General features: G+C 33.6%; 1 protein-coding gene across 12 annotated transcripts in view; it reads left to right on the top strand.

Annotated features, from left to right (window-relative positions):
* Positions 1-22899, top strand: part of PPP4R4 (protein phosphatase 4 regulatory subunit 4) — an 84257-nt gene that overhangs the window by 30458 nt on the left and 30900 nt on the right. For 8 of the 12 annotated variants that reach the window (XR_009745179.1, XM_061463895.1, XM_061463898.1 and 5 more), the window contains 13 exons: positions 775-922; positions 1598-1671; positions 4158-4264; positions 6712-6819; positions 9677-9798; positions 12379-12501; positions 14830-14999; positions 16058-16177; positions 18048-18125; positions 19491-19574; positions 20873-21055; positions 21735-21840; positions 22654-22801. Coding sequence is in view for 11 of the 12 variants with exons in the window: in XM_061463895.1 (XP_061319879.1) it covers positions 775-922; positions 1598-1671; positions 4158-4264; positions 6712-6819; positions 9677-9798; positions 12379-12501; positions 14830-14999; positions 16058-16177; positions 18048-18125; positions 19491-19574; positions 20873-21055; positions 21735-21840; positions 22654-22801 (1571 nt within the window). In the remaining variant the exon portion in view is untranslated. The remainder of the gene's footprint in view (positions 1-774; positions 923-1597; positions 1672-4157; positions 4265-6711; positions 6820-9676; positions 9799-12378; positions 12502-14829; positions 15000-16057; positions 16178-18047; positions 18126-19490; positions 19575-20872; positions 21056-21734; positions 21841-22653; positions 22802-22899) is intronic. The other 4 variants (XM_061463897.1, XM_061463896.1, XM_061463899.1 and 1 more) reach the window with 4 other exon arrangements.

The following is a 22899-nucleotide window of genomic DNA, read 5'->3' on the forward strand; positions in this document are numbered from 1 at the left end:
TAAATAAATGTTCACCTAGCCAATAGGTAGGTACATACTTAAAATGAATGCTATGTTATATATTGCATTCTACAAGCTCTTTGTCGTGTACATAGATCTGAAATTGAAATTTCCTTGTTGTTTCATTTAAATTTAGTAATATTTTATTCCCTTATTACATTTAACTTCTGAACTGATGCTTTTAAAGACAGCCTGATTAATTATATTCTTGTATGGTTAAAGCTAAGTATTTATCTAATTTTACTAAGTACACTAGTAAAAGCTGAGTTACATAGGTAAATATTCTACTACATATTGCTTTATTCTTAAGACTGTGTGTATATGTATAAACTCACACATTTTTATTTGTATTCTGTGTCAGTTGGCAAGGGACAAAATTTAAATTTCCTTCTGCTACTTTAGTGTCTCTCACTGGATGAATGAAATATTTTTTAATCCTTTGTTTGAATTTTTTTAAGGTTCATAGACAGCAGAATTGCAATTGTTAGTTGGTGTATTTTTACCTCTCATTTTGTACGGTAGGAAAAAACACACATAATGCATTGTTGAAGCTGAAAGTCACCAAAAATATTATAATTTATTTTTCTTTGAAGTTTCTGTAAGAGATTTTAATATCTCCAAGTAATTACTATTAAAATACTTTTACAGCCAATTTTATAAGTTACCCACATTGTTGTATATTCACTCTTAAAACCAAATGTACAAATTTGAATGTTCTTTCAGTACATTTTTTTTTCTGTATGTTCTAAATTGATATGATTTTAAACTATACAGGAGGTGCTGCATGTTGCAGGAGTGGAAATGCAGTTAACAGCTGCTGTTTCATTTTTGACTGTTCTGCAAGAGGAGTTGGTGTCCATTCATACGTATTCCCACTCCTTCCTACACATCATTCTCCAAAACCTGGAACACAGAGATGCAGGTCAGGGCTGTACAACTGTACTGATGACTGATCACTTCTGCTTGTTTTGTTTCCTTAGTGACTGTATAATCCTGTGTAAAGCAGTGAGTGCAAGCCCTTTCACTTTGTATCTAGACTTGCATGGTTGCAAAGATTTTGACTACTAACATACTGATATTTAAATCTAATTCTGATTGAAGCAAACAAAAATCCTTTGCCTGGAGAGCTAAAACCCAGTTGATACTGTGCTCGAGCTTCTACTGAAGTACCAGCATTTTGTAGCTGAGAAGATGGAGGGAGGATGTTTGAAGTTTCTTTTGTGATGATTAGTTTTACTTAACATCTTTGACACTATTTTGAGAATAGAAAGGAAAAAAAGGCCTCTTAGAAAACTAGAAAGTTTCACTGGGCATCAGAAAAGAATGTGCTTCCAAATGAGGGAAATATTTTTTTCAAAACAAAGAGAATAATTATTTTTGCACAGGAATCTAAAAGATATAAGAAAATGGGGGCAGAATTTGCTTCTCACATATCCTGCTTCTTAGTTTGAAGTCTTAAATATGTAGTTTGGTGGCTTTTAGATACAAGCTCCTTAAAGAGATGTGTGTATAAATAACTAATTTTGTAAAACTGAGGTGTGTTTTGTTATACTTATTATATGTACAACATAACATATAACCCATTTCATTGTAACAGGTGTCAGCAATGCATGGCTAGAAACTCTTCTTGCTGTAATAGAAGCTTTACCAAAAGAGACTGTCAGACATGAGGTAATAATACTTTCAAGCTTATGCTAGCAATAAATTAATAATATTTTATAAGATTGTATTTCTCTGCAAATTTCATTCTTGGGTTAAACCTAAAAAGCACCTTTGAGGTGGATTGGTTCAGGGAAGAGGCAAAAGGAGATATTAAGTCACAAAATGAGCTAAGCTATTTTTTTGTCATCTTTCTGTGAGCATTTGAACTCTGGCAACTTAAGTTGGCTCTTCCATAGAACTGTAGAATCATAGAATGGTTTGGGTTGGAAGGGACCTTAAAGATCATCTAGCTCCAACCCCCTGTGCCTTCATTAAGATTTGTGGAAGTTCTATGCCTGTGAAAACAGTCTGTGGAACATACTGTAAGAGAAGAAATGTGCTAAAAGGTGAGACAGGAAGGTGATATTAAAAATGTTAATGTTCTTCAGCAAATAATACTTCATACTGCAACACTTCCACTTCACTTAGTACTCCCCGTAACATGTTTCATGTATCCAGTTTTAGTTTACAGGTTAGTATCTCTGTCTTCATGAAAAAACTACATTTTGTTTGCTGCTGGACTAAAATTCTGATTTCTGTTAAATGGAACTGAATGCAAAAGATCCATTTCATTGTGTATTTCAGTGTTTGTTATACACCAAACACCTAATGCCCTGGAATCACTCTTAATTTTTCACTGTGTAGATCAAGAAAGAGGGAGGAAATCTGTCACTAATTCATAATATCACTTCCCTTTACTCTGATACCAGTTTTTCTTTAAGTATTCATATTTCATTGTTAAATTTAAAAGCTTTGCAACAGGCATATTTTACTGTGTTTATAATTTAAAACAATATCGAGAATTAAATATAAGATTGTGTAGTATAAAAATATTTATTAAAATCAGTGGCTAATTGAAATTTGGTACTGTTTAGAAAATAAACTTCTAAAGGGTAAAAAGTTAGGTGGAAAATTAACAAAAGATTAATTATTCTAGTCACCTCCAAAATCGAAATGAAATACAGTTTTACAGATGCCATTTAAAGATGGTGGAGGTTCTCCCCTGATTTGTCTCTAGGAACACATGTATAAGTTTCTGCAAAGACTTGCTTTGGGAAGATCACAGCTGATAAAAGTACTGATTCAGGAGCTATACAGAAATCTAAATCTGAAAAGAGGCCTTTCATGTTACTTGAAGAATCTTTTCACGTGGCAGGGGGTTGGAACGAGATGATCTCTAAGGCCCCTTCCAACCTAAACCATTATGTGTTTTTGTATCAGAAAACATGGAATATTCTAGAGGTTTTTTTTCTTGAAGTTTTGCTTGTTTTTTTTTTTTTTTTGTTTGATTTGGGGTTTGTTTTCTTTTTCATAAGTAAAAACCATAGGGCTATCATAGATTCCAAGGATATAAGGAAAGGTGTATGTCTCAGACCAGAGGTCAGCCTCACTCAGTATCCTGTCTCTGGCAATGGCTACTTCTTGGGAGACACTGTGTCTAGGTCAGTGATTGAAGTTAGTATTACTAGATACGGTGTGTTTGCTGTCACAGTTCAAAAGGCAAATAAGTAATATACAGTTTTTAGATAACTAATGGTATGTTTCTTATGCAGTATTATAGGTAGAAGCATATTTTATGTACTAATTCTAGTTTGAGTGATCTATTTATCCTTACAGTGGTAAGATTCTCTTGCCTAAAAATTTCAGCTGGTCTTTTAGAATATTGGTGGACTTTCCTGCCCTGTATATTATCCTGTTTTGAAGCTCTGCAAAAGAGACTGAGTGAGGAACTGTGGCAGACGAGATACATTTCTGTAATGTTCCTCTTAGCCTGACACCTGGTTTTCCGTGATTATTTCTGCACAAAAGAATAATATATTTAAAGGCCTTCCTTAGTTTGTTTCTGGCACCATAGAGGTGATCTAACAATTGATGGCAGAGCTTCCATAAAGATGCATTTTTTTCTACATCTGTATGGAAAGGAAATCTCTTCCCTACAAATCCCCAAAGTATGCATAATCGAGAGGGATCATTGCCTCAAAATTTTACATCAAAGGAGGTGTTTCCTGGGAAAACTTACAGAAAGAACCTCAGAGAGGCTTCCTTTACCTTTTGGTGCGTATTTTCTTTTTTTCTTGTGCAGGAATGTATTTATCAACTTCTGTGAAAATTACCAGCTAAAACCTATGAATATTCATATACAACATAGCTTCAAAATAAAGACACAAGTAGACAGATGTGAAACTGTGTCTGTGATGTGACTCATAAACCGCTATTTGGGCCAAAATTTTGGGTTTAATATGCTATAATTAGCACTGAATATTGAATATGGGTTTCCAATAGACTATTAAGACATAGTACATAGACATCATTACTGTTAGTGCTGGTTAATTCCATGAAAAGGGTAGATAACAGTTGGGATATGTTTTTCTAGATGATATTTTTTTTAAAGAGGAATACATTATTTATTGCTCACATTTATTCTGTTGATATTTCTTCTTTTTTCTTTCGTATAGATCCTGAATCCACTTGTTTCCAAAGCACAGCTTTCTCAAACACTTCAGTCCCGCTTAGTTAGTTGTAAAATCATGGGAAAATTAGCTAACAAATTTGAAGCTCGTATGTAAGTAGATTGTACACATATTTTAATTCCACAGTATATACCAGTATTTCTTGGTTAGTGGGCAAAAACTTGCTGCAAGAAAAGTAGACTTTACTGCAAAAATTAAATGCTTTCTTTTTACAGACCCTTTTATCTGGATATTAATTACTGATTAAAAAAAAATGTTCACTATGTCACTAGCCTATTCAGACTTGGTGATGTTTCTCAGTTATAATTTCAGTTTTTTTATTCTTCCAGAGGTTCAAATAGGTTCACTTTCATGCCATTCTTCCATATTGTTTTTCTTACTGGGAAGTAAGCCAAAGAGTTAATTTCTCTGAAACTTACAGAGAGAGACAACATCACCTTAGACTTTCTTGACATAAAGAAAAGAATCCTGTTCCTTTTTATTTGTATAACCAAATTTAACATGTAGATCCTTTTTTTTTATTTCTATCCCTAATTATGTGGAGATGTACCAGGTTCTGCTGTTTTTATCTGTTATTATCCAGTTCTTACATTCAGTGTCTGTGAGTTTCAACAGCAGTGCAGAAGAGGGAAGCAATGATGAAAGTAAATCTGCCCAAAGTAGTTGGTATGGTACATTCCTTGGACAGTTTATCCAGCCTTATGATAGTGGGGCCATTTCACCAGACGTGTTTTCTATCCAGGTAGCTAGCCACATGAGATTTTGAATTACAAAAGAAATCCACTGAGGGCTACTAAATGCACAGAAATTACATCTAGCTGAGGATTTCCTCTCTAATAATGATTTTGATTTGCCTTAAAATGCAAAAAATCAGCATAACAAAAAAGGTGATCAACAGGACCATATTACAAGACATTTAGGAATATATTTCTTTAAATTATGATTTTTTTTTTTTCTTCAAGAAAAAGAACTGGAAGCAGCCAAAAGGAAGCTGTCTACATCTTTATTTGCTTTGTAGAATACACTTCATGGGCATACAAAAGTTAATGAGCATGATAAAGTAGTATTTTTTGATAATATTACCAAAGCCTTCAAACCTTTATCTTCAAAGTTGGTAGGATTCTGGCAGAATTGCTTTTATTTAATCGATGGTACATTCTTATGAAAATCAAGTGACTTTCAGATTACTTGGAATCTTATGAGAAATTTTAATAGTGTTAGGCATTATAAGTTCAAATAATCATACCTTCTTTTGCTGTGTTTCTTTAATATGATTCCTTGCTGTTAGAAGCAGGAAACCCTCCATTTCAGTGAACAGATAGTAGCACCTTTTCTGAACAGAAGCTACATGTTAAGAAGACAGCTGAGAATTTTCTGGGATGTAGTGATTCTCTGGTAAAGTGGTCTGAGTGCATGCAGTTCAGAGGGCTGAAAAGATACCAGGATCCACAGGTTAGGATGTCACAGGTGGAGTAAGATTAATGATGCACTGTTGTTCCCCTAGCAGGAGGGGTCTTGCTTGGTATAGTCTCAGGAGACGTACTTGACCTCTGAAGTAGGCAAGGTATAAAATCTATAAGTATATCTTCATGTTCTTCTTCAGAATGGCATAATTTTTCTTCTTAAAATTTATACTACAATTAAAAACTTTTCTTTTGTATTTCACATGACTCCCAAGTTATTTTTTAGAGTGTTGAAAAAATCCCAGTATTGGAATAGAACATCAGTTTTTCTATCCTCTGTTTCAACAGCTAGTTAAAAACAAGTCTTTTTTTTGGAAGTAGTCCCTACTTCAGAAAATTCTTACAAAGCCAGATTCCCAAGACCTTGTACAGTTCTTAAAACTTGAGGCCAAATTTTGTTGTAAGAAGTAAATTAATTTTTACTGAAATGAGGGAAGGCTGAGCAAGCTCTCTTGAAGATTTCTTGTATGTCTCTTCATATTTCTGTTGGGTTTTGCAACAGCATAAGGGTTTGGATAGAGATATTTTATGAATACTCATGAAAGGATCTTGGGCAGTGAAAGGAAACACAGTGGCTGATTCTGCCAAGTTTTAGTATGTGTTCTTACTTAAATAGATTCAAAATAGTTATTTTGTATTTGCCATTGAATACTTGGGTCTACTTCTCTGTAGAGGCGCTGCAGCACTAAAGATTTTAATCTTAAACTCTTTTTCTATTTTTTTCCCCCAAATATCTCCTTGGTGATACGTGTATACCAAAGATGAGATATTAGATACTAATTGGGATTTGCACTTCCATTTATATAATAGTTTGTATTCTTGCAGTGGCTGCTCAGAGATTGTACTGAAGATGGTAATTGAATGAGGACAGCATTTGTAAGCCTACCTACTATTTTTGTAGGTTTTTTTTTTAAAGTTGGAATATGAGCAAATTACAATGACTGTTTCTTTATAGAAATGTGTCTGATGTCCATATAATTTTCTTTAGAAATAATATATAGGTAAAATTTGAGTACTACAGAGTGGAATTTATATATTCTTGTCCTGTAAATTAATAAAAATATTCACATTTTTAGTGTTAAAAGAGACATTCTTCCATTGGTAAAATCACTGTGCCAGGACGCGGAATATGAAGTTAGAACTTGCATGTGTCGGCAACTGGAACATATAGCTCAAGGAATAGGGTGAGTATAATTTGCATAACAATCTTCTAAATGCAAAATCTCTCTCTAAAATATTTAATGGTAACCTAAAAAGTCCTTTTAAGATTTCTAACTTAATTCATGTGTACTCAGTAATGAATTTGGAGTGTACAGATGTGTTCTTAGGAATTAGTGGTTGGTGCTTGTCTCTTTTCCATTTTCAAGTTTTTGTTTCTCTGTGATAGTAAGATTGCTGAACTATGCAAACAGCTTTTTTTTTTTTGTAAATAATGAATTCTTCTACACTTCTTGAAATCATCTCAATTACCCATTGATGTCACTCTGTTTACTTAAAAATGGAATGAGATTATGGTATGTATTAGAAGTTTCTAATAATTACTGTGCAGTTATTTGTGAAAAAATGCTAAATGTGTTTAGTAAGTGAATTTCAGTTCAGTATCAACTTTAAGATGGAAGAATTTCAATATTGCACATATAGGAATAGAAAAAGTGTGGAACTTTTAATAAATAGTACATGTTAACTACCCACACAGGAGTGGTCTTTGGGTGAACAAATGCATTAAAATTCCAGGTCTCCACCTGTTACTGTGTCAGGAAGAAAAAAAGCAGTAACTTCTCTTACAGGCTTAAAGAAATGATCAAGCAAGGTTCCCTGCCCTGTGTTACACAGTAGGAAGAGATTAGATCATAAGAGTCCCTCTAGCTTTTTAAAAGGTGAATTTATGGCAAATACAAGGATGAGGCTGAAAATGAAATGTAATTTGAAAGATACAGTAAATATACACTTTAGCATGTTGGTACTGGTGCTTATGGAAAAGATGCTTTCCTGTGGCTGTGGAATGATTTTTTTAATTATTTTTTTAATGGAGAACTATGTTGTGATTTAAATTCTGAGTTATTGAAATAAAAAAAAACAAGAAAACAAACAAAAAACAACAAACCAAACCAAACCAAATAAACCCAAAACACCGGAAATTCTTGAAGCAATGTGATTTACCTCTCAGCTGTGGAATACTGCAAAAGCGTATGTTCATGCAGTGTTTTAGCTTACTCAGATATAGGGAATGAATATTCATGGCAGGAACTAAACATTACTGCCATATACTTAATTAAACTTTGGTTTGGCAAGCTCATGCAGGATAGTAATTTCTAGATTCCTAGATAAACTTGTCTTTTTTGCATGTAAAATAATCTTTTATATGTGCTATAGGCATCTCTCCTGCAAGGTCTTTGCCCTGAAAAAGTTCAGAGGATGTGAATAACATGAAATCACAATATTACTCAATAAAGTTACTCCTTTGGTTTTGTGCTTATTTTATAACAAAGCATAGGTTAATGTGGTAAATCATTTTAACATTTTCCATACTGAATGGCTTGAATTTAAAAGAACTTGTGATTGTAGAAATTAAAGGTAGTGTTTGTCAAAATTGTTGATTTGTGAAACTGGAAATTTAACATTCATTTTACTAAATTGAATTACTGAATAATTTGAGCTTATATTTCTTTTTACTGAATACATGTATCTTTATATATCTTAAAGTTTACTTTTGTTTAATGGGAGATTAAAGGTGAGTGAAAGAAAGGGTTCTGTTTATCTTCAGGGAGTGAGCTTTTTTTCCCCATAACTACCAAGACTTGAAGGGAGGAATAGTTCTGTCATATTAGCTTGAAGATTTTTGATGCCACCAAAACAGAAATTCCTGGAAACACATTTGCAAAGCATTTATTCCCTCCTCCCCATTTGTTGTCATGTCTGTCCACATTTCCTCCCACAGCTCAATTTCTGGGTGTGAAAAAAAGGGTATTTGTACCCTTCTCTCACCTTCCTGGGCCGTATGTTCTCTGTCTCAATCACTTTCCTTCTTCTTTTCTTTTTTTGTTATTGTGCAATCCCATGAGATTTTTTTGGTGTCTTATTTGAGATACCATCTGCATTTCCATGGGGAAAAGATGGAAATACTGGATATGTCTTCCCAGTTCTAGTAGGGCTGCAAAAGAGGTCTTTCTAATCTCTTAAAGCAATCAAGAGCTGGCTATAGCTGGGATATAGGAAATTAGGCTGATTGGTAGCTTCTACAGCAGCTATACTTTTGTTCCAAGGATCAAATCTCTTTTGAACTTAATATGCCAGTCACCTTACAGTGTAAATGTTTCTGTGTCAGAAGTATTTCCTCCTTAGTCACCTCTCTCATTAAACTCTGATTTCTAAATCAGAGTTTACAGGACAATAATCTGTTGCCAGTGTATAGATTCAGGTTGCCAGGACCATCACACACAGCAGCAGCCCTAGTAATTACCAAGGCAAAACCAGACAAGCAGAACCCTTTCCTTACTACTTTAAAACAAGCCTAAGAGCTAGTATTTGGACTAGTTTGGAAACCATGTTTTCTCTGAGCAGTAGTTGCTTACCCTCTGGAAAGAAGGCTCATCCTTGAAGTGTAATATTTCCAGACACTTCAATCCAGCATGATATTTAATATTTTTTGGCTTTGGATGATTGCATTGAGCAGTTTCTGCCTATTTGATCAGAATATTTTTTAAATGACAGAATGAAATAGCTGTATTCCTTTGATTTTTTTTGATTTTTTTTTAAGACTGCATTTTCTCTGATTTGTTTTGAGCTAATTTGAATGCTTTTTATTGATGAAGTTTTGTGTGTTTGAAGATTGTGAAGTTTGAGTGTTTCTTTGGTTGACAAAGAAAAAGGTCCTGAGATTGCCTGGAGGTTTTTATTTGATTTTTCTTTCTTTACAACTTTGTCAATTTTTCATTCTTGACTGCCCAAAAAATACCTAATTTATTATTTCAAGGTAGAATTCTGTTTGGCTGTAGCAATGGTTTCCTAAGTTTTCTCTTGACTGCTTGCCTCACTTTGCAGGGCAGAACTAACAAAAACTGTTGTGCTTCCTGAGTTAGTAGAACTGGCAAGAGATGAGAGCAGCAGTGTACACCTTGCAGCTTTTGAGACCTTAGTGAATCTGCTTGATATGTTTGATGCAGGTAAGAATTTAATACAAGCTTACTAGCCCAGTTCTTAATGCTTTAGTGCATCTTACAAATGTATTTAAATGTTGTGTTTGCATTTTTCAGGCATTTCTCATTTTATTTTGTTTATTGTTTCATCCTTTGTTTATTTCATGTCTTGCAGTGCTTTATACATAGTAAGTTTTAAGGAAGGTGATCCAGTTGTCCATGAAATCCATTATCTTATTCCGAGTTTCTACTGTAATATAACTACATGGAATAAGTAAAATTACTGTGTAATTGATAGGAATATTGGGTTGATAGTACTTGGTTAATGGTATCAATACACAATACAAAATGTTAGGTCAACAAATGCCATTGCTTGGAGTTAACTAGTTTGCTGTTAACTAGTTTTTGCCTCTTAACTGAAGCAAAGCTAAAACTAATTGCAGACTGCGGCCTGCCTTCTGAGCTGAAGAACCCATACTGGGGAAATGATATAGTATTTGTGTGTGTATCAGTAAACCTTGTAGGTTTTAACATCTAGTGTTTGTTATACGTAAAATGCATTTATAAATTTTCGAACAGAAAATATTTCCTTATGTCCCATAAACTGCAGTTTGCACAACTGATCAGTTTAAGAGGTACTAAGTGTCAGCAGTTACTATTTAAATCTCTTTAAACTTGTGGCTATGTGGTACTGAAAGCCTTCTTCTTTGCAATGAGGTAGTGAGTATATCTTATAAAACTTTTTTTTTTTTTAATTTGAAATAGGAAAAGTAAATGCTTGTATTTTTCTCAGTGCTCTGTATCTTTCCTGTGATCAACGTGCTTACTTCATGCTTCTCCAGGTCTGGGCGTGAGTGTCTGTATCTTCATATGAGGAAGGAGAAATTCTTTGTTGTATCCAGTTCTTTTGGCATAATGATGGGTTACCTACATGCATGGTTCTCAGGTTCTCATCATAAGTTGAGTTTAGCATTGATTGAGATAAACTTTAAGGAGAGCTATTGTGACTGCTCCAGTGTAGGAGCATTCTGGGTAACCACCACTGTGCCTTGTCCTCCAATCAACTCAACCACTCTGTCTAGATTTTTTCAGCAGGATGTAGAAGACAGTATCAGGCAGCTTTTCTGGCTGAGTTTCAGTTGAGTTTTCTGCTGGATTTTTTTTACAACTAGAAATGTACAAAGCAGCAAAGTACATGATAGGTCACTGCTATAGTGTATATGAAAAAATATTTTATATTGTTGATCACTGCTCATTATTTGCCACTTTGCCTTTTATACTGTCATTTTCCAAATTCTTCAGTTGTTTATCTTCATTTCTAACTCTGCCTTTTGCGCATTTCCCACTCTCACTCCCATCTTTTTGACTCTATTACTCCTTCCAGATACATAAACGAGGAAAAAATATTTATTGTACAGGAACTTGGTGATGGACTACTAAGCCACATAATTGCATATAAACCATACGGAGAAGTACATAAAGAAATAAGATAGTCTGGGGGAGAATACAATAAGTGAAGTTTTAGCAGTTGCTGTTAATAGTGTGATAGTAGGTTAATTTTTAAATTATTGAGCCTTTTCACTGATGCTATCAAGTTTGTGCTTCTCTTTGCACCTCTCAGTCTTCACTCCTCCTCGTGCATTCCCCAACTGCTGTAACTGTGGCTTTTAGCCATTGAAAAAAGCTTTGAGAAAGCAATCCGGGATAATTTATTTACAGGTTTTCTAATGAATGTGTTTCTAAAATTGATTTTTGTGCAGTTTTTGTTTTCGTGGCTGAACTAGAAAATGAACATTTTGGAGGTAGATGACCCAAAATTATATCCTAGAGTTTCTTTCCCACAATATCAAAATATTTCTTTAGGTCAACCTAAATATTTTGTTCAGCCATAATTATGTGCTGAATTTCAGTGTTGATTTTTGCATTAAAAAATACTACGCCCTTTAAAACTTTTAATATGTTTTTGTACACAAATACAAGGGTTTTATTTAAAACAAGTCAAAACACATAAATTTCTTTAAATATTTGCCTGTTCATTTTATAAGGACACAGATTACTTGGATTTGAATTTAATGATTTAATTTCTTTCCTCCATCTTTAATTAATTTGTTTCTCTCTGAATTTATTATTTACCAAAAGATTTTCAAACTCCTCAGTAGATTGAAAAAATTTACTTCTGATGTATCCAGATTTTTATTTTACTGTCATGTTTGGTCTTGATCTCCCTGTATTCCTACTGTTGTAGGAAATCTTATTGTAGGAGTATTGTAGTATAGTTTCACTCCCTGTACTCTTGGTGAATGGAGAAGTTAATGACTGTTCATTTATTCTCTGTCTCATCCTTTACTGAGTGATGCCTTTTCCCTAAAATTCAAACAAACAACAAAATAAAACAAGTAAGTATTAAAATTTAGGCCCTGCATTATAGTAGTATGTTCATCATTCTCTTCACCTCTTGTTTTCTACCTCCAGTGTGTGTCTGCCAAAAATACTCCTGAAATACTAAATGAGATTTTTCATGACTTATTATGGAAGTCCACTCTCTGCTTTTATTTTCAGGTGTCGACAAATGTCTAACATAAATTTTTTTTTTTTTTTTTTTTTCAGATGACAGGAGTCAAACTGTGCTTCCTTTAGTGAAATCATTCTGTGAAAAAGCCTTCAAAGCAGATGAAGCTATCCTAGTTTCTTTATCTTTCAATTTAGGGAAACTGTGTAATGGATTATATGGTATGATTTCATTTTTTTTTTTTTTTTATTTTTTTTAATCTTAAAAATAAGGAAAAATTGGAGAACTGGAAGCCCTTGGAAAATATCCAGATTTAAATATTTCAAATGAAATTATAGTTATAAAAGTCCGAAATCATCTATTGCATAAATACTGGATTTTTTGAACTTCCTCTTTGAGTATGCGTATCTGTATTGTTTAGGTTTTTGTGCAGATATGTTCATACAGTGTCAGAGATAGAAACGCAGTGGTTTGTGTTTATTGGTTTGACTGATTATTTTGATCTCTTTGTGGATATTCTGGAGCTTGTGAGTTGGATGGCTGAATTTCTGAAACTAGAAACATCTGAAAACACAGTATAATGTTAAATGTGTATAGTCACTTCTGTGACTGATAACCGTTTTGAGGCACAGTAGAGTGTGGCCCTTAAGGAACTTCAGGGGAAAAAGAAGACCTAATGCCTTGTGGATTCGTAGCTTCAGCTGAGGCCAAATCTTTACCTGCAATTTCTGTGGTTTTCACTTGAGCATAGCAGATCTTTCCTTGGTAATTCTGCTCACCACATACCCTCTACACAGAGCTTACCTGCAGAGGGACAGCACAGAATTACAGTTTTACATTTTACATTATGATTTTACCGTAGACTATTAAACCCTTTTTATAATGATCCTTTCTGCTATGCTGGAGACTATCAAAGTGACTGTTGCTTCACTACAAATAACTCAAAAGAGCTGTTCCACAGTGTCAAACTTATTTACAGAAACGCAGAGCTAGGACAGTCCATCCTGTTTTTATTGTGTCTTTCCTGTCTTCTTTTCTCTAGGTTGAAGGACTTTAATTACTGGTCTTTTTTCACCTTTGATCTCTGTCTGCCAAGTTCATGTTTTTCTTGAAGTATTTTGCCTTAGGAGAACTGAACACAGTGGAAGGCTTGCTTCATGTGTCTTGCAAGCTATATTGCTGTTTGGTTTTCAGTGTGAAAAACTGCCTTTTTCTTGTTTTAAGTTTGCACTAGTTTTGGCTTCATTTGTTCAAGTGCAGCCTATGAAGACTTCTACCTTGATGTATCTGGGATCTAGTTAGTCTTTCTCTTTCCTGGCCTTGTGCATCTGATGTGGATCTGCCTAAGCATGGTACCTTGGCTCTGTCCTGCTGGAATAATAATCTAAATTTTTAAGACCATATGTCCACTGTCTGAAGATCATTTTGAAGCACAATCAGTCTCCCTCTTAGGTGTTATCAGAATGTTGGATAAGTTTTTAAGCAAATATCCAGGAAACCCAATGAAAATACTGAATAGTAGCAGAGCAAGGATAGATTTTTCTTTATACAGTTGCCAGTTCTTGTCAGTGAACCACAGGTAACTTTCTATTAACTGTTTTTCCAAACAGTTTTGCAGCATCTCTACAGTTTTCCAACTCTCTTTACTGATTCCTAATATTGCTTGTGAAAAAAATGACCTTTACTGCCTCTTTGTGTTCATAGATCTTTTATCTAGTCATGAAAGGAAAGGGAATTATTTTGACAAGTTTTGCTTTTGCCATGTTGGCTGCTACTCGTTTTCTTGTTTTCTTTTCAGTATCTACAAGTAGATGTTTTGTTGGTTTGGTTTTTTTTTTTTTTGTTTCAATTTTTAAAAAAATTGGAAAGTAATCTGACTGATCTGTATTTATATGGCTTGTCCTTCCCCTTTCCAATGATTAAATATCAGTACCGCTTCAGCCCTTGCGCATTCTGATCTCTCACTTATTTAAGATTTCAGTAGCTAGTACTTCAAACACTTTTGAATAGTGGAATGAAGCACATCTGACCCTGCACATTTTGAAAACCTCTTATGTTTCACTGACCTATTCCTTCTCTACTTAAAGCTTCAGTCTTTGTCACAGTTAATTGTACTGAGCCTTTCCTTGATTGTTCTCTAATAACTAATGTACTAATAAAATTAACTGTAACTTTTGAAGTAATTTTTCTATTTGTATTCCAGTTTGTTTGGAGCTTTCTACTTCTATACCTCTATTATCTGTAGCAAAATGGCCTAAATTTTCAACTTTCTGCAGGCATGCATTGTTCATGTGACTGAGTTCCATAAAGTCCTGAGTATTGCAGAATTACGTAAACGGAAATTAAGATTCACTGTTATAGTTAGCTGTCTGTCTTCTGTAATCACTTTTTCTGTATAATGTGTAGTGGTGATACTCTGGTAGACTTAAGGTGAGGGGAAGAGGAATAAAAATTTATGTATTTGATAGATTTTTGAATAAGATTTGGTTTGGGATGTTATTAATAACATTTGTAATGAGGAAAGTGATTTTTTTTTTTTTTTTTTTAAGGCATTTTTACTCCTGAACAACACTTACGTTTTTTTGAATTTTATAAGAAGCTTTCCACACTGGGTTTACAGCAAGAAAATGGACAAAATGATAATCAAGTACAAGTTCAAACTCTGGAACAAGAAAATAAGTATATTTTGGTCAGGAAGAACTGTGCTTACAATTTTCCTGTAAGTGACATTAATTTAAGGTTAAATAATTTGTGTTGTGCATATAGTTTACTAAATAGGGACTGCATGAGTGATAGAGAAGTTATTTTCAAAATGTACATTTTTAGCTGGACTCTAGATCTTTCCTGAAAAGTTCACATTAATGGCTCAAAGTAGAGGTTGTCCGAAAGAGTCCAGGAAAGATTCCTTTTACAGAGCCTGAGAAAATTATTGACAAGTTTTTGACTGAGCAGGTGTTGCTGTTCTGAGAGGTTACTGGTCTCAGTCTTTCTTATACATTTTCTCCAAACACTTAGCACAAACGGTTTGAGAAAATGTCTGTGAAACAGAAGTCCCCAATTTCAAACTGTCATAGCTAGGTTTTCACATTTGCTGTGTGTCATGGCATTCTAGGGAGTTAAAGATTGAATCTGAATGGTTAGATTAATATTTCAGTCATGTTCCTGCCTGAATACAGAAAGACTTTTCAAGTTAAAGTGAGGTCTTTAAAAGTACCACTCATGTTTCTGTAAATTTACTTTGTATTTTGACATTCTGTATTTATAGTGAAAGAAAATATGTTTGTAACAAGCCAGTAGACAGTTATTTTTATTCTGCCTTTTAAAGAGAAGCATCTTTTATGTAGGTAGACATCTGTTAGTTTATTTGAGCAAAACAAAGGTATGTACGCAAAAAACTATGTTGAAATTCAGGTGCTTGCTTAGCTGCTTGCTAAAATATTTGTTGTTTTTGAAGTCTCCAATTGCACCTTCCACTAGTGTATGGAAATGTTAACAATATTTATAGAAATAAAGTTTTATATCTTGTGGATTTAGTCTATGTCTTGAGAAAAAAAAAGCCTGAAGCATGTCTGGAAGATATGTAAATCCAGTTTAGTTCTCAACTTCAGAGTTTGTCTGGTGCCTGTGTTTTGACACAGCCATCAAAAATGCTATACTTCCTCTTTAAAGTCACAACCTGTTACCTCCTAAGTGTCTTTCTGATTGTAGCTTAATGTTTTGATCTGATAGTGTGGCCCTTTAATTATGCAGTTAATAGAAGACTTTATCCTTCCACAGGCCATGATTGTTTTTGTGGACCCAAAGAATTTCCATTTAGAACTATATTCTATATTCTTCTGTCTTTGTCATGACCCTGAAGTTCCTGTCAGATATACTATGGCCTTAAGCTTCTATGAAGTAAGTCGACATTGGTTCTTTGTTAGTACTTACATGTTTTTATTTTGTTTTCTTCTTTAAGGTTATATTTATGACTGTTTGACCAAAATAGAAAGACTTGAGAAAACTTGTTGAAAGGATTCAGTTTGTCAAAGTTGTTCAGTCCCATCTAACCTGTCTGTATAGCCCATATACACAGATTAGTCTAAGTTGTGTAACATTTGGCTACAGGAGCCTACTGTTAGATGAGCTTTTAAGGAGTAAAACCTGGAAGAAACTTAGAGTGGTCTAGTACTACAAGCATAAGCAATTGTAGCAATTACACTATTTGAAGTTTTTCAATGCTACTAGAAAATAATGAGATGTTTGTTAGACAGGCACTTGACACTTTTGGTCCTGAAAACCTCCTTTAGAACAGTAGAGTTTGCTGGTGTATACTGGTATTCTGTGGAGAATATTTATATGGGTCAAATCTAAGCTAAATGCTCAATTTAATATGAAACTACTTGGAAATTTATGCAGATGTAGAAGAATGTGTATTCTTTTTACTCCATTCAGTTTACGTAAGTTCCAGTGTAGTATTTTCATGAAAGTTAAAAAACGTACAACTGTGTAGATATTATTAGCTATGTGGGGTGAATTCCAGAAAAAAAAATACACTCTCTCCAGATTGTAATAACCTATGTAGGATGATCTTCAAGGTTTTCATAGTGTTTTACTGAGAATCCTTGTGTTTCAGTCTTCGAGCTAGCCTCTTATCCCATTTTCTTTCTGGAGAAATTGGTAAGTTAAGAAGCTTGCTGAAAGCATTTAAATCACTAGTAGAGGCCTAAATGGTTTTATTTCCACCATTATAAGAAAGATGGATGTATTTCCAGTTCTTGCTACCTATTGATGGTTTGCCTTAGGGAATGATAATCCAAGGTAATTGTTGAAATTATCAAGTTAGCATCTAGTTCTGCATAATATTTTGTGTTAGATGTATAATACTTTTAAAGTACCGCCTGAATATGAAGTATTTTAGCTCATTTTAAAAAGCCTGTAAAACTGTACCTTGGTCTGAACATGCATTTAGTGCTTGTTGATTTAATTTTAACTCCATAACTAGGCAACCATATGACAGCCAAAAAATGGGCAATTTATCAATTTATGGTATTCACTGCTAGGTGAACTTTTTTTTTTTTTTAAAATATAAATAAACTCCCTTTAGACATCTCCTTAAAGCTTCGTCTTGATTAGGAGGAAGCTTTTATTTTCACTTGGCTTATATAAATAAAGAAGATCATTTAAAATAGTCATCAAAATATTAAGTATGGCAATAATCTTATTCCTCAAGGCTTTCTCATGTGAAAAGGGTTAAAAATCTTGTAGCAGTCTGGAGATGGACTGGGGGTGGTTTTTAGAATTTCATATGTGATTTATGAATCAGAGTCAAAAAAAAAACAACAAAGGAGGACTGAAAACTTCAGATGGAAAGGTTGGGGAAACTTAAAATCCAGCACAGGCTAAACCAATTTTTATGTTTTATCTTTTGTAAATTATATAACAGTCTGAAATGTTAATTCTCCTAAGGAGCATGATCTACAACATTTGAATATTCCAGAATGAATTTTTCCTCACCTTGCAGTCTTAAATTTTTTTGCTAACTGTGAGAAAGTGTTAAATTTGAAAGCATGTTTGATGGTTAGATAATAGGCCAGTTTCTTGACTCATATTCTTTATATTAGCATATTTTAATGCGATCTATGGGAAAGCACACAACTTTAGAAGTCTGATACTAAACAATTGCTCTTCATCCCATCTTCATGCTTGCCGTAAAGTAAGCACATATTGTTGTAGTGGCATGAAACTAGAGAATGTTTCACCTTGCTATTTTCCTGTAATTTTTTAGGTGGCTAAGCTTTTAAATTCTGGTGTGTATACAATACATAAAGAACTGGTTACACTATTGCAGGATGAGTCACTGGAGGTAATATACTTTTAGTAGAATTCTATTTTGCTTGTTACATTGAGGCAGATTATCTTGATGTTTAATAACTTCAATAAGACAGTAGAGTAACAGTGTGAAAGGATCAACAGCTTTTACTTCTGTTTCACAGATGCTTCCTAAAGATGACAGCCTTCTGTGAATAAAAAAGGAGGAAAATAGGAAGGTGTTTAAATTTAGTAAACCCACACTGAATTTATTAGCTTTTAAAAACATTAATTCTAAATTGTTTTAATTGCCGTGTCATTTATTAACTTAAAAATTTTATGGAAATATTTGGTTTTGATACTGTGTTAAAATAAACCTTTATAGTGTTTAAGGTTTTTGCTTTGGTTTATTTTCATTTCTTCAGTTGAAGGGGAGATTAAGAAGTTGTGTGTGGTTCAAAGATCAGGATTTATAGAAAGAATTTCAGTCCAAGGTCTGTTACAGATTCTGTGAGTGTTTATGAGATAGTTTAGTGTCCCTCAGCTTCAACCTGTGTAAAACATGAGTCACTTAGCTGGATTGCAGGTGACATAGAGTGAGACCTTTTTGGACTTGAAAAAAGACAAATATTTATTGAGACAAAGTCATAATTTCCTTTTGCTTTCAGGTTCTCTATTGTTATCCTTTGTTAGACATTTTCAAGGGAATTCAAAGCATTCGTAGAACAACTACTTGTAGTTTATGAAATTCTGATGCATCTTTAAAGATTTCTCAAGTTGAACACCTGAAAGTTGAGACTTAGAAACAGCTGGTGATTCTAAAAATTTCCCTGTTTTGATACATGTAATAAAAAGTATTTGGTGCCTTATCTTGTTTACCACCTCAGTCAGAACTGGTGCCAAAAATATTTAATTATGTACTTTTCTAATCTATTTGTAAGTATTACAACATTTGAAAGTTTGGCTACTTTATTCATATAGGCTATACATTCTATTTTAATTTATCAACTGCAGTTTTTCTTAAAGCACAAAAAGTTGCTTTTAAGATTCAGTTGACAAATGTAAAAAACCCCATTTCTTTGTGTTTGTCAAGGCTCTTTTATTTAGGAATGATGTTCATTTTAAAATATCTTAGAAAGCATTGACTGTGGTATTCATATAAATTAAAACTACAGTTTGTTTTCTTAAACTTATAATGTATAGTACTTATATTACTACATTAAAACATAACTACATTGAAACATCAATTTTAAATCCCAGTCCTCATCAAAGCAAATATGTTGCATCTCGTTCTTTTTTGTTGTGATGGATATGAGAGAACAGTACCATAAGAGATGTCACTAGGGATATTGTTAGTGAGAGATAAAAATTGAGTCAAGTTAATTTACAGAACTTATTTATGCAGCCTTTCTTTAAATAGGTGCTAGATGCCCTGATAGGTAACCTCCCTGAAATCCTTGAACTAATGACTAATGGAGGAGAAAACCGTGGATCAGAGAACAAGGTGGGTATTCTCATGTTTTTTTAATTTGATTTCTAAATGAAGGTAGTAGTAAAGTTTTTCAGACATACATGGTATGAATATGCCTTTGTTACTAGTTTCTGCTTTGGTGAGATAAAAGTCTCTGTGTTTTTTTTTGATTGTCCTTTGACTTTATAAACTTAATGATAATAATAAAAAAGAATTGTGAAAGACTTGACGTAGTATAATGTTCATCCATGTTCTTTTTCCAATTAGCCACAGATTTCCTGAAATAAATAAAATTTTGAAATACAATCATTAAATTAAAACATAGGTTGGCTTCATGCTAAAGGAATGACAGCTAACATGGAATTTATTTATTTTTTCTTTATGTGGCAACTGCCCATGTTTGCCATTTTCAGGCACAGTTTCTGCTAGAAGAAAGCCTATTTGCTGAAGAAAGGCACTGAATTAGGTTTTAGGAGATCTATATTCAGCTCCCAACTTCAGTAATTTGATTTTATGTGGCTCTGGATGATGGTTTATTCATTGAATCCTTACCTGTAAAATAGCACATAAAAGATCATCTCTTGCTTCAAGATTCTGTTTTGAGCATACTTCTTAAGTGTATGGAGAAATTGAAATATTCCAACAATATAAGAAATGAATAAATTTATTTTCTCGTATGGAGAAAAGTTGAGAGTGTAATTTAAAATGTGAACTTTTCAGATAATGTACTGCTGAAAATCTATATGGCATGTAACAAGTGCAATGTCAAATGTGGCACTCTCTTTCATTTTGCTTAGTGCTAAAGAGACTTTAGCTTGGCTACTGCAAAGTCTTTGCTTCCCACTAAGAAAAGGTGTCTAATTCCTACTAAAATCAATTAGGGAGCTGAGAACAGTGACTGCAAAATCAAAAGGCTAGAAGGAAAATGGAATTTATTTGATTTGAAAAAGAGAAGAATGAAGAGGTTGTCATAATGCTCTTTCATATCTCTAAAAGGGTACAGTGATCAGTTTTTCTTTGTCAGGAGAAGGGATTGGAAATGAAAGTTTATTTAGTTAGGTATCGGAATAGCTTTTTGAGTAGTAAAATAGAATTTACTGCTTAGGGAAGATTGTTTAAACCCAACCATTACATTATTTTAAAACCAAGTTAGGCTAACATCTGCTGGAAGTGGTCACAGTGTAGCTGATCCTGTCTGAGGAGAGGAATTAACTGACCCCTTAAAAATCTCTTCCCCTGATGCATTGTTGTGATGTGCTTTTTAAGCATGGTAACATGACATAAAGCTAGAACATGTAAAATTATTTTAATGTTTATATTTTTATTTCTAGTTATTGTCTATTCCTGACTTGATTACGGCATTAACAACAGCAGAACAAAGAGCAGCAACTTCTTTGAAATGGAGAACTCATGAGAAGTTACTACAAAAATATGCATGTCTCCCTCATATCATATCAAGTGATCAGATTTATTACCGCTTTCTTCACAGAATGTTGACAATCATTTTGACAAATGTAAGCCCACCTGTCTCTTTCATGTTTTTTTTTGTTTCTTTATGCTATTTAGAACAATGACCACCATATATTTGCTATGTGTAGTACTTTTTAATTGTCTTAAAGTACTACTTCTCATTGCATATGGTATATCAGGCTGTGTTTTTTTTAATATGACTGAGAAATTGCTCTGAGAACTTCCCCCCAGTTTGAGTAGCAAAATTTGGATTGACAGGTTGTCATATTTTTCCTCCCACCCAAAAGTTCTTTTATTTCCTTGTGCTCATTATCAATTTGTTTCTAGGTAAATCAAAACCTTTTCCCCTGAGACATGCCTTCGTTTTCCTGATTCCATGCATTATATCACATTGTGTTTCATTCCTTATGAAAGAACACTTTATTCTGATAATGAATGTTTGTTGTAAGAGATACTTTATTTTCTAACACCTTTAATATAGAAGCCACCTCCCAGACATGAAATACTTCAAGGCTTTTAAGAAATAACTGAATAAACACCTTAGGCAGAAGTGATATTGATTGGCCAAACTTCCCAATTACCCATGGCATTATAGCAATTATTTCAAAATTTATAAAGTTGGGTGCTATTTTAGCTATTTTTTTTCTACTTCTAGATTTTTTATACATTTTTAGTCATATTTCTTCAGGTATGTTTAATTGTGTTCCCTTTATTTCTCTCAAGAATGTCCTACCAGTCCAAAAAGCAGCTGCTCGAACTCTCTGCGTTTATTTGCGTTATAATCCCAAACAAGAACAGAGGCATGAGGTTATCCAGAAACTGATTGAACGTAAGATAATTTTTCCATGATTACGTAGAGATGCCAGTTAGTCTTGACTAAAGATCTATTTCTATATATAGTTGTATACATTCAGTGTAACTTTCTGCCTTCATTGGAGGGATTACACTTAAAAGGCATTCAGTTGCTCGTATTACCACCAGGCAAAACATAGTGCATATGCAAGGAATATCTGAAACTTGGGCAAATAAATTGGGAAAGTGGCAATGTGGGAAACTGATAATATGCCAAGCCCCCTCCAGCCCTGCTTCTTGAATCCAAAATGGCTCAGCTGAAAGTGCTGCAATATACAAAACAGAGTTCCTCTACAGAAATAAAATTCTCTAGAGGCTTCATCATAAGAAGTGCTGAATAAATCTTCTCAGAGATTAATTTATGAATGGATTAGTCACCTAAGGTGACCTTCTGGTCTATGCCATGTGTTTTAAAGCTAGGTTAGAATTTTTGAATTGTTCTCATTAGCAATCCTTAAAGTTTACACAGTAATTTTCATACACCAGTGACATGGTTTGGATGGCATACAGGGCTTTGCTCAACACGGTAGCTAGTTCAATTACTATTTCTCCGTTTTCAAATGGTTAAAGAGCCTGACTGTATTTCTGAAAAACAATGCTCACTGACAGGTGTGGTCATTGAATTCAGAAGGGTGGTTTTTCACTGAAATAAAGAATTGAGATAGGCTGGGAAGGTGTGTCTTGTGATGAGTGTGATTATCATCTTTGAAATGTTGGGTTAACCTTTGAAAAGTTATCTCTCTGACATTGAAAACTTAATAGATAATTTCTGTGCATTGTTATTTTTCAGAACTGGGCCAAGGAAAAAGTTATTGGAACAGACTTCGGTTTTTAGATACATGTGAATTCATTATGGAACTGTTTTCAAAATCATTCTTCTGTAAATACTTCTTTCTACCTGTTCTTGAACTTACACATGATCCAGTGGCAAATGTGAGGTACTGTACAAAGAGTATGCAGCAGTGAACAGGAAATAAAAACCTTAAATGCTATATTTAGAAATATTGCTACAGGTTTCATGTCTTGCTTAAATAAT

Source organism: Pezoporus flaviventris, unplaced genomic scaffold (genome assembly GCF_033815535.1).
Source record: "Pezoporus flaviventris isolate CSIRO_AGI_PZ_B2104156 unplaced genomic scaffold, CSIRO_AGI_Pfla_v1 ptg000036l, whole genome shotgun sequence".
Classification (NCBI taxonomy): domain Eukaryota; kingdom Metazoa; phylum Chordata; class Aves; order Psittaciformes; family Psittacidae; genus Pezoporus; species Pezoporus flaviventris.